This window comes from Zootoca vivipara, chromosome 2, assembly GCF_963506605.1.
Source record: "Zootoca vivipara chromosome 2, rZooViv1.1, whole genome shotgun sequence".
Lineage (NCBI taxonomy): Eukaryota > Metazoa > Chordata > Lepidosauria > Squamata > Lacertidae > Zootoca > Zootoca vivipara.
In genome coordinates this window covers 14,631,542-14,643,059 of record NC_083277.1, presented here as the reverse complement: position 1 = coordinate 14,643,059, position 11,518 = coordinate 14,631,542, and the positions used below count along the sequence as shown (strand labels likewise).

At 51.4% G+C, this 11,518-nt stretch overlaps 1 protein-coding gene across 1 annotated transcript; it reads left to right on the top strand.

Moving 5' to 3' along the window:
- Positions 1-1,887: 1,887 nt before the first annotated feature.
- TCF19 (transcription factor 19) lies at positions 1,888-7,616 on the top strand. Its single transcript, XM_035098594.2, has 3 exons — positions 1,888-2,832; positions 4,172-4,811; positions 6,946-7,616. Exons 1-3 carry the CDS (start codon positions 2,559-2,561, stop codon positions 7,178-7,180), a joined length of 1,149 nt encoding a protein of 382 aa, XP_034954485.1. The 5' UTR covers positions 1,888-2,558; the 3' UTR covers positions 7,181-7,616.
- Positions 7,617-11,518: the final 3,902 nt, after the last annotated feature.

The following is an 11,518-nucleotide window of genomic DNA, read 5'->3' as shown; positions in this document are numbered from 1 at the left end:
TCATTCCCTCCCCTCCCACATCTCATTTCCTCACTGCCAATCTTGGTTGAGGGCTTCTTATATATACTGTTGATGCAAACCACCCACTAACTGGATGTGCAAGATACATATATTCTTGTGTTCAGCCTAAAAATTGTTCAGGGTAGTTTACAATGCCTTACATGATTAATACAGTATGGGTGGTTGGGTAGCTAAGCTGGATGAACACAATTACTCAGCAAGAGTATATATAATGTACAAAGGATGTGAAATGGAGGGGCAGGGCTTGGCTAGTTTGAGACATGTACAGTACAAAAGTCACTTAAGTTTAGACAAAGCTTAAGACACATCTCTCTGTTGACTGACAGTTTCATTTGTCTGTTTTCAATATGAACCTTTGGATGTCCCTTTCAACTCTGCTGTTTTCTGATTTTGTGAATGCAAAATGAGACTTCATTCTTCTTGTGAAGTCTAGCTATAAAACAGCAACTGAGTTAGAAAACCACCTTATCTTTCAAGCTGTGTATGGATGTTGTTGAAAAACACTCCCTGAGCCAGATCTGCTCTATGGGCCCACAGTGATGCCATGCCCCAGAGAGATGACTCCTGTGGCATAGTCTTAGCAGATGTAATGCAAAGGCAGGCCTGGCCACAAGTGGGGAACATATAAACTGGGATTCATTTAATTATTATTTTATTTATTAAATTTGTTAGTTGCTTTATCTTGCCCAGGGCAACCCAAAGCAAGTTAAATCCAAATAAGTCGACAACAAACCCCCACAGATTCCTTTAAACAAAGAGGGGAAAAAAATTCATTAAAAACATCCCACCAGAGCATTCCGCAAACGTGGAGCTACCGGTACCACAGATAAGGCCTGTTGCCACCCTCTGGACCACTCCTGGAGGTGGGACATGAAGCACAATTGAGCCCAGCCAATGGTGCCATTTGGTGGTTATAGTAGCAGACATAGGCACTCCAATCCTCAGTACTGTGCAGCCCACAGGCTGCTCCTTCACCCTGGCTGATGCTTGTGCTCACCTGCGCTCTTAGAAGGAATAACTGGGGGGATTGGGGTGGGCCTGTTTTGTGCACGTGTGAATGGGGCAATTACTTCCGTGTCTACCAGGAGGAGCGCAGAAGCAGCTGGCATTCTCGGCGGGCGGCGGAAGGTGCCCCTCCGCCCTCTTTTCCCTTACGCGAGATGCTTCTTCCACGAGGACAGGCTGGCAGGGCGGGGCGGAGACCCCTGGGCGCCTGCGTTCCCGCGCGGGCGACAGCGCAATGACAAGCAAGTCAGCTGGGGCCGCACCTGCCGACGTTCGCCGTCCCGCACATGCGCGGTTCCAACGCCGGTCCAGCCGCCCGCAGGCCCAGCCAATCTCCTTCCCCCGCTGGAAACGCGCCACGAGCGCATCGCCCACCCCAGACGCTGGTTCTGTGAGGCACCGGCCAATCAGGACCTTCCTCCGCCCGAGCCCGGACTCCTTACCTCGCGCGCTCATGCACGCTCGCCGCCCCCCTCGCCGCTCTCGGCCAATGAGGACGGAGGCTTTCCCTCCAGCTGGCCAATAGGGCCCGGCGGCGCCGCCATCCCCCTTTCTCCTCCCTAATCTGGACCAATCGCGAGGCAGCGCGCGCCGCTCGGAGCTCCTCGGTAGCGGCCGCCGCAGAAACTCCCGGCTCCAGCTGTGGCTGCCGCTGCCGGGAAAGCCGCCGCTGGCTCCTGCGGGAAGAGAGGCGAGAGGGCCCCGAGGAAGTGCGTTGCCAAGGGGACCGAGGCCTCTGCTTGCGTTGTCAAGGAGACGGGGGTTCTAGAGCCCGCCCCCTGTCAGGACCCCGGCATTCCGGAGTCCCAGAGTCACACTTGCAGGCGCAGCAGCGGCTGCGAGAGGATCGCGGGGGGACCAGGTGGTCGTCTCCTTGCAGGGGCCTTCCGGAGCGCCCTTGCACTAGTGCCAGCGGAAAAAGGGGTTTCCAGGCACCCAAAGGCAACTTGCAACTTGTAGGGTGGGGGAATAGATCCGCGTCCGTTCAGGGTTCTGGGCCCCTTTGTCTTGAGCAAATTGCATTCGGAGAATGTCTGAAGTCGCGCTCCTGGCCAAGAAACGGGCTTTGGAGTGGTTTGGTCACGGGGCGGAGAGAAGGCTTTGCTTTCCTGTGCAATAAGGCCCATCAGGGTAGCAGGTGACGTGTGTTTTCCCGGCAAAACACCCCAAAATCCGTGCTCTGCAGTTTAACGTGTAGCTGCAGAGCTTGTGTCCTGTGGTACCCAGTCAATCCTTCGCGTTGGCTGCCCCGTTTTGCACTTCTGACTTTTTCTTTGCATTCGATGCTGCTATGTTTCCAGTCTGAACACTGAAGACCTTGCTGCCTTTTCAGAAGCTACCTGCTCATCATAGCTGAAGGTGTGATGATTGTGTGGAGTGGACGCAACCATTAAGCCCTGCTGCCACCTCTGCTGCCTGATTCGCGTTCCCACCTATCGGAAGCGCGGTGCCCCCATCTTTTCCTCCTGGGTGAAGCCAAGAGCCCTGTCCGCCACCCCTTCTGTGCTTGAGGGAGACACCGGGAGCAAGCCATGCTCTCCGAGGCCCTCCCCTGCTTCCAGTTACTCCGGATGGGCCCGGCTTCGCCTGCGGATTCACCCAACCGAGATCTCTACACCTTCCGGCCTGCCAGGCCTAGCTGCACTTATCGGCTGGGCCGCCGAGCTGAGGTCTGCGATGTCGTCCTGGTGTCGGAGGAGAACCCAGCCCTGGTCTCGCGGATCCATGCAGAGATCCATGCTGAGAGGGATGCGGACAGCACTGCTGGGGAGTGGCGAGTTGGCCTGGTAGACTACAGCACCCACGGTGAGTCCTCAGAACTGTTTGTGCAACCAAGGGTGGGGGGGTTACATTCAGATCTAACCATTGCAAAGATGTTGCTTTATGCTCGGCTCCTGATCCTCAGTGTGGTAAGACAGGTGGAACTAGCCATGTTGACCAAAGCTTCAATTTGCATAAATTTATCCACAAGAGGGATGTGTGTATGTGTGTGAGACAGAGAGACAGACATACAGATACAAACGGCCATGAAATGTAGTCTGTCATTCCTGTGGAAAACCATAAATGGCATTTTGTCCCCCACTGTTCACATTTTTCTGTTTCCACCCATCTGTGTGTGGTTGGCACCTGCCTGTCTTGAGAGACAGTGGCACGCATCTCCAGGGGTGAAGTCAAACTGCTGCATTAGCAGCACCAAAGTGACTTCCCCGGGATACAAGCCTGGGCAGCGTGTGTGGAGGTCTTGGGCTGCCCAAACTCCGAGACCCCTCTCTCACCTCACTGAAGTGATCCAAAGGGAAGCAGAGCAATACCTTTGGACCCAGCATGGCTGCAGGAGTTGCTGGAAGGAGGCGTACATACAAGGCGCCATCCAACTGCCTTAGGACCTCCATTCTGGTTTTGTGTAGGGTTTACTCCTTAAAGGCCTTTTCTTCTCCCAAGGACTCCCAAAGGCAGCACAGGTTTAGGATCAGAGCTTTCCTTCTAGATAACGCATCCCCAAACTCGGCCCTCCAGATGTTTTGGGACTACAACTCCCATCATCCTTAGCTAACAGGACCAGTGGTCAGGGATGATGGGAACTGTAGTCTCAAAACATCTGGAGGGCCGAGTTTGCCTATGCCAGTCCTAGATGGACTCCCTTTCTGGCTTGCCAAGCCCCATCTGCCCCTCACTTCCCTCTACATCCTTCTATTGGTCTCGTCCACTCAATGTGCTGGAACCTGTCTTTGTGTGCAGGGGAAGTCCCTAACTCACCAAGGGTTTGAGACCCATAGGCTACCTTCACCTGGAGCTTGTTCAGTTCAGCCAACAAACAGATTGGACCCTGCAGACTTAATGGGTGGGATCACATGGGTCAAGGTAGCAAAGTCAGCCTCTACGCCAAAGTTTCTCCCCGCTATACATGTGTTTTGTCCCACACAAGTGAGAGGGTGCCATCCATGCCTATGGGGAAAAGTTAATGACTGTACTCTATTTGGGGATGGTGCCCCACCGGCAGGAGCCCCACAAAAGGCTATGATGTGTCCTGCGCTCAGCATGGAGTCCTGGGCTGCCTTCAAAACCTCCACAAACACACCTATAGGCATTGCACTGGTTGATATATAGAAAGTGAGCTTCCTCTCTTGCCCCATTATCCCTTCAGGTACTTACGTCAACGCCGTCCGGGTGTCCCATGGCCAGCGAGTGGACCTGAACGATGGAGACCTTCTGACCTTTGGCCACCCCAGCCCAGTCCCTGAGGGCTGTGCCCTGCCACCCCCGCATGGCAATTCTGAGTTCTACTTCCTCTTCCAGAAAGTCCACGTCCGGCCGCAGGACTTTGCTGCTATCACGGAGCCCAAAGCCCCCTGGGCCTCCTCCTACTGCGGCTTCCGGCCGGTGCTGCCCTCCGGCAACCACCGCATCCGCCCTCTGTCCCGCCACTCGCCCACTGCCCTCTCCTGCCGTTCCAAAGCCACCCTCATCCTCAGCTCCATCGGCAGCCTCAGCAAGCTCAAGCCGCAGCCGTTCACCTTCTCCCTGGGCCGCGGTCGGTGCGCGGAACCCCCTGCTCAGCCGAAAACCTCTCGGAACCGGCGCAAGTCGGCTCACACGCTGCTGCCCGAGCTGGAGGACGAGATCACGCGACTCGAGGAGGAGCAGCCGGCCCAGGGCAAGGAGCAGCGGCTGGGCGGTTACGCTCATTGCCACAGCGCCTTGCGGCTCCAGCAGAGAGTGCCGGAGGTGAGCCAGAACTTGCAGGAAGACGAGGGTCCTCCGAAGCTCCACGTCACACCCAGTGGGTGAGTCCCTTTTTGAGTCCGCATTATGGTTGATACAGCTCACGCCAGGGGGCACTGTCATGATCTCCATGTTTCTGGTTTAACAGAAAGATTTCCATAGCGTTGATGGAAATGGTCCCCGTCTGTTGTGGGCCTACAACTCCCATCATCATCAGGGATGATGGGAGTTGTAGGCCAACAACAGCTTGGGGACCCAAGGTTGAGAAACAGCGAGCTAAGGACTTCCCTTCTTTCTTACTCTCTTTTTCCTTCCTTCCTACGCCAGTGTGGTGTAGTGGTTAAGAGCAGTAGACTCGTAATCTGGGGAACCGGGTTCGCTTCCCCGCTAGTGGGCTAGTCACACTTCTTTGAAGTCTCTCAGCCCCACTCACCTCACAGAGTGTTTGTTGTGGGGGAGGAAGGGAAAGGAGAATGTTAGCCGCTTTGAGACCCCTTCGGGTAGTGATAAAGCGGGGTATCAAATCCAAACTCCTCTTCTCCTTCCTTCCTTCCTTCCTTCCTTCCTTCCTGTGTAGCTGTCATGAGAGTGAAAGGTACCTTCTCTGTCTCGAGTCCAGGGGGTGAATTGGATCCTTCCTCCCTTCCCCAGTGGCATGCGCCAAGTTTCAAAGTTAGTTAGAGCCACCCGTCTGTCAGTCACCTGTTACAATGACGTCAGGCAACGCTTTCTCCTTTGCCCATGCAGTTTGAAATGGTGCCTGGTTACACCTGTGGGCAAGAGACCCCTCACTGCTGCTGTAGCCACTGTAGCCAGTTTCTAACTCAGCAGCCTCTTATAATATACTATACTGGATAGCTGAAATTCTCAGCGTTTGGAATCGTGAACTGGAGGCCATATTCTGTAGAAGTCCAATTGCACGCCTTGTAAATTCTGACACCCCCCCCCCCCCTGCTGCAGCCCAACTATTGACACACAGGGATGGGGGAATCTGTGACCCTCCAGTTGTTGCAAACCCAAACTCGCATTATCCGTGACTGGGGCTGATGGGAGTTTGAGTCCAACAAATTCTGGAGTTCCTTAGCCCTGCTTTAGCGGCTGTGGACAGGCATGTAAAGCGGGGCGAAGTAACAGGTTAAAACTTGCTAGTTGTATATCCGGCCAGGGCAGTGTAACAAGTCCTTTTGCAGACATATGTGGCAACTCACTTTTTCAGAGGCCCTGAGGCTTTCTGGAACAGCCAGATTATGAAGCTCTTGGGCTTTGGATGGGCAGGAAGAGGCTGGGCATGGCAGCTTTCTCTGGGTTTGCTGGAGAGGACAGCTTAGAAATGAACCACATGACTATAAACTTGCATATTAATGCCTTTCTATCTGTCCCTTCATCTGCCCCACGCTGGAAGTGGTTTACAAGGAAGGCACCACTTGGATAACTCAGGTGGTGGAACATGTGACTCTTAATCTCAGGGTTGTGGGTTCAAGCCCTACGTTGAGTGGAAGATTCCGGCATTGCAGGGGGTTGGACTAAATGACCCTCGTGCTCCCTTCAAACTCTACAATTCTAAGATTCTGCCCCCCCCCCCGCCGTCGCCCAATACTAATCCAGAATCTGTGCAGTGGGCATGGTGTCCTGCGAAACCTATGGCAATAAAAAGGTCATTTTTAATAAACCTTTCTATCTATGTGCAGCTTGTTCTGTTGGGGTTTGACTTTTTCTCTTCTCATCATTTTCTCTTAACTTTGTTTCTGATCCACTGACTAAACTCTCATTTTAATATCTGCTTGTAAGCCACCAATGAAAAGGCACTGGCCTTTGGCTTTTCTTAAACAACATAGGAAGCTCCCTTGGACCAAGTCAGACTGTTATTAGCCCAACCAGCTCGTTATTTTACACCAGGCACCCCAAACTCAGCCCTCCATATGTTTTGGGACTACAACTCCCATCATGCCTAGCTAAGAGGACCAGTGGTCAGGGATGGTGGGAACTGTAGTCCCAAAACATCTGGAGGGCCGAGTTTGGGGGGTGCCTGTTCTACACTGACTGGCACAGGCATCCCAGATTTTTGGCCTGGAGTCTTTTCGCAGCCATACCCAGAGAGGCCAGGGATTGATGCTGGTAACTTCTGTGCACAGTGGGATGGGGAATGGGGAATACAGGTGCCAGTTTTCGGATTTACCCCTCCCTGTTCCTTTGCAGGAAACGGCGTGGCCGGCCACGGAAGAACCCCTTGGGGAGCACTTGCCAAGTCTTCTCCCAGACTCTGTCCACGTCAGAGCCGTGTGCCGCCCCGAGGTGCCACCTTCCTCAGGACGAGATGGTGGAGTGGGTTCAGTGCGACGGCTGCGACGCCTGGTTCCATGTGGCTTGCGTGGGCTGCAGCTACAGCGCCGTGAAGGAGGCAGAGTTCTGCTGTGCCGCCTGCCGCTCGTAACGCGGGTGGCCGCTGCCAGAGAGGCACCCTCAACCCTGCCCCCAAATGGGTAATATCAGTGGGCTCCAGCAGGCCATGCCAGGACTTTCCCCCTTCTGTCAAGTGGGCTAGTAAAAAATTGCACAAGGAGCGTGCTTTCAGGAACAAGCAAACCTTACTGTGCGCAAAGAACTTGGCAGTCTCTCAGAGGAGGCTGTGAGAAAACAAAAGACTCTAACTTCCTTGCGTCAAGGAGTTAACACTGCCCCATGGTCAAGTCCATCTCCAAAAACCAAGAGGCCACATTGCACTGGTGAAGACATGGATATTATTACATGGGGAAGTTTCCGGCTAACTCCCGTGCTAGAAGCTGCAGGGGAGCGGGGGACCGACCCCTGGATGTTGCAGTACTTTGGCTTCCATCTTCCCTGGCCACGGACCATTCTGGCTGGGGGCTGACGGGAGCTGGAAACACCAGGAGGGTCAAAGGTTCTCCTCTCCTGATTTATGGCCTTCAACTGGAAGGGGCAAGCGATTGCTTGACAGGGACAATCGGGGCAGATGCACAATGCCACCGTTTACCTTCCGAGGTCTTCACCCTCAAAACTTGCAGGGAAGAAGCTGCCGCACTCGGAAGAAACAGCTTACGAACACCTAGCGTGCAGCTTTCCCCGTTGCACAGTGGCGTGTGCAGAACGACCACTCTTGCAGCAATAGCCCTGCAGCCTGGGAAGCCGCCCAGCCTCCTGCTTTTATATTTTCCTTGGGGAAATATGCAGAGACCCCACCCAGAAGAAGTGAGTTTCCAAGGGTGCAGTAGAGCGGCTGCCTCACCTCAGTGCTCCGGGAAGCTGCCAGTTTATTGGGTCCGCATTGAGTAGCGAGACATTGGAACAGCTGCCGAAGAGCAATGCCTGCTGTTAACTTAGCTGGGAAGAGAGTCCCGCCCTCTCGAAGCTTTTTACAAAGAGACAAGTAGGGCATTAAGTGTTTTGATGAACTAGGTGGGAATCTTAGAATGCTAAATTCCACAGGAGTAGCTATAGTTAGGCCTTAACTGGAGGTGATGGAGCAGTCATAGAGTGGCAGTCTACGAAGTAGGTGTGTCAAGTTTTGCACCCAAAGGGGTGTGCAGTTGAGAGGGACTTGTACTGTACCTCCCACCATTTTACCTCAAATCTGCTTTTGCTTTTTCGTTCCTTTGCACCAGCACTGCAAAGGTGCTCTTTTCATGTAAAGGGAACCACAAACAAACCCCAGCCTCTCCCCCTTTAGATATAAACATGACAGGTGCACAAACAATCACTGTAGCTACCCTTGAGGAACTTGGCACTCAAGTAGTTTCGCAGTGAAAGCAACAGTCTTATGGCACCTTAAAGACTAATAACAAGATTTATGGTGGCGGCAGCAGCTTTAGCAGGCCAGGTCCCATTTCATCAGCTGCACGAAGTGGTGCGTGCACATAACACTAAACCATGGTTTAGCAAGCAAGAGTTATTAAACCATGGTTTAGTATTACAGTATATGCGTGAACCAGCAGTTTATGGTTTGGTCCGAAGTCCTAGTTTGTTGCTGGCATACAAACCATGGCTTGCTTCAACTACGGTGTAGGACCTTTCATGAGCGCTGCAGATGCTTGCCAAATTACAAAGGCATGAGGTAGTAGCGGGGAAACAAAACAAACTGGAGAAACAAGCAATGGTTTGTTAAACAAACAACAGATTGGTGTTACGTGAGAACCCGGCCACTGTATGCATACACACAAACAAACATGGGTGCGCATGTATAATGTTTGACAAATAGTAGGGCCAAAAGCTTTGAGGCACAAAGAGTGAGCGGTGTCTCTGTGTCATTCCGATAAGCAGCCCACATATAGTCACAGCAAGAACAGTGTGACTCATACTGCAGTCCCTGAACTATTATTTTTCTAACAGAGCGTCTCTAGTCCGGAGCAGCTTATGCCTCAACAAATTTGTTAGGCGTTGTGGGTTTTCCTAAGGGACGAGACTAAGCAGATGTTTTATTTTTTACACAATTCAATAGTATTCGGTCATTCCCGTTTCTAGTGTAGGGACAGAATCCGGTGCCAGCAACAGGGGCACAAGCATTTGCACACTTTCATAGGCACACACAAATAATGCATGGAAGAAGTGTTATGTGCCTGCAGCAAAAAGCCAGAGCTGTAGCAAAGCCCTTGGTTTCCCCAAGCACCACTGAAAATGGTGAAAGCCCCCAAGGAAATCACAGCCCAGCTGTGCCCTTTGGGAAGGTGTGGGCTCCCATCTCTTGAGAGCCATTACTCCCAAGTTCTGAGCTATAAGCAGGCCCCCTTTACCAAGCCAAGGATGGAATGGGGCACACAGCACTGTGCCAGAAGCAGAGCGATGGGATTCAGGGAAGTTGCAAAGGCTCTGTAAAAACAGGGACGGTGCCTCATGTTGCTAGTCAGCCACAGAGACCGCACACTTGCTTCTGCCACCACTAGTGGGACCAAAGGCTAGCAATGTACTCGCCAAGGAATCTGCCTTTTGAAACGCTGAATCGAAAATAAGCTAACGCAGTGAACTTTCTGCAACATAACCAAAGACTCCTGTAGTTTAGGGAGGAGGGGGTTTATTCCTGCAAGCGTGTTCTGCCAGTTTGCTTTATTCTCTGTAGATGGAAGGATTTGTCCTTTTCATCCGCTAGGGCACCTCTCCTCCTTTTTGCACCAGGCGTGATCACAGTAATTGAAATAAACCCAAACTGCAAAAGTTGGTGTCTCTAATTTCATAACAGTTGATGTTTACACTGGGGGATTTCTAGCTAATAAATGTATTTCTATAAGGCCACCCTCTTCCTCTGCCTGTTCAGAGGAGAAAATTAGATGGCAGTTCGAGTAGGAAGACAAAGTCAGAATGCAATGGGGGGTACAAGGATGACTAAACTTGTTTGTGTACCAACTTGGTAGGAGTCCATGTGCTCCTGGTTTTGAAAATGACGCGCACACACACAGCATGATTGGCAATTTTTTTAATAGGGGTCTGTTATGAGAAATAGCATGCATACAGTTCAGAGTGCCAAAGAGTACATCACGAAACTTAAAAGAGGCCAAATTATTACAGATCATTTATTTTTAAGAACACCACTACAACAACAACTGTGCTTCTCCCATACTAGAGGCAATAGCAAATTTGCTGAGTAGCAAATAAATGGGAAAGGGAGTGAAGAGGAAATCTATGCCTCTTGCGTTTTTTTCTTTTAAAGGAATTTGTTTCAGACGTTTCCCGCAATTTGTGAACAAGGCAAGGTATTTCTAAGAAAGGGACAAATGCCCTTGGGGAAAGGCACTGATATTTTAATTATTATGCACCAACTATTCTAGAGCAGATGTAGACATTGGTTTCCCCAACCTTGGGCCTGCACAAGATGTTGAAGTGCAACCCCCGTCATGACCAATAGTCAGGGATGATGGGAGTGCCCCAGGGTTGGGGGGAAACTGCTAGAGCACCAAAAGGACCATCCTAAATTTCCAGGAAAAGATATGCATTCATGTATCCCAATCTTTGCCAATCAGTCTCCTGCACACACAAATTTCTAAACTAACTTTGGTTTCAAAACTAACTTTGCATTCTTTGCTCAAGAGAGGAAGTCAGCGTCTAGAACGAAATCTACTTTAAGGTTTGACAGTGTGACAGGAGGCCTAAAAGAGACTCCCATTTCAGGAGACATTCCAGATTAAAAGGATTCCCCCCCCCCCCCCGCTCATTCTGAAGCTTCCTGGGGACCTGCTAGCCTAGATATTCTGGAAAGGTTGCCACAACCTAACCACTGGCCCTAGTTAACACAGAAGAGGACACCACATTCTAAAAGCTCTCTGGACTGTACACTTCTGTATAGTTCTTCCGAAGAAGGAAGTATTATCCTTCTCCCCAGGAATTTTCGTTGCATGGAGGAAAACTGAACCACCCAGTTGTCAACTGCAGAATCAAAGTGTCAAGTTTTGCATCTCAACTGCTGTTTGTATGCCAGGCCATTGTTAAAGCGCTTCTAAGCCTCACCGATCTCAACAGGAGAATGCTACTTAAAAATGCTGAACTTAAAAGCACGATTCTTCTCAGGCTGCTAAAGTCTGTAGATCAGCCTTCCCCAACCTGGTGCTGTCCAGATGTTTTGGACTACGAGTCCCATCAGACCAAGACAGCAACTGTGCCGACTGGGACTGATGGTAGTCCAAACATCTGGACGGCAGCAGGTTGGCAAAGCCTGCTGTCGATTCTTTCAGTCTGGGGGGGGCGGGGCGGAGAGAGAATAGAGCTTATGTCCAGCTTACAATTGTAGAGATACAATGGAGATTAAAACTAGAACTTTTTTTAAAAA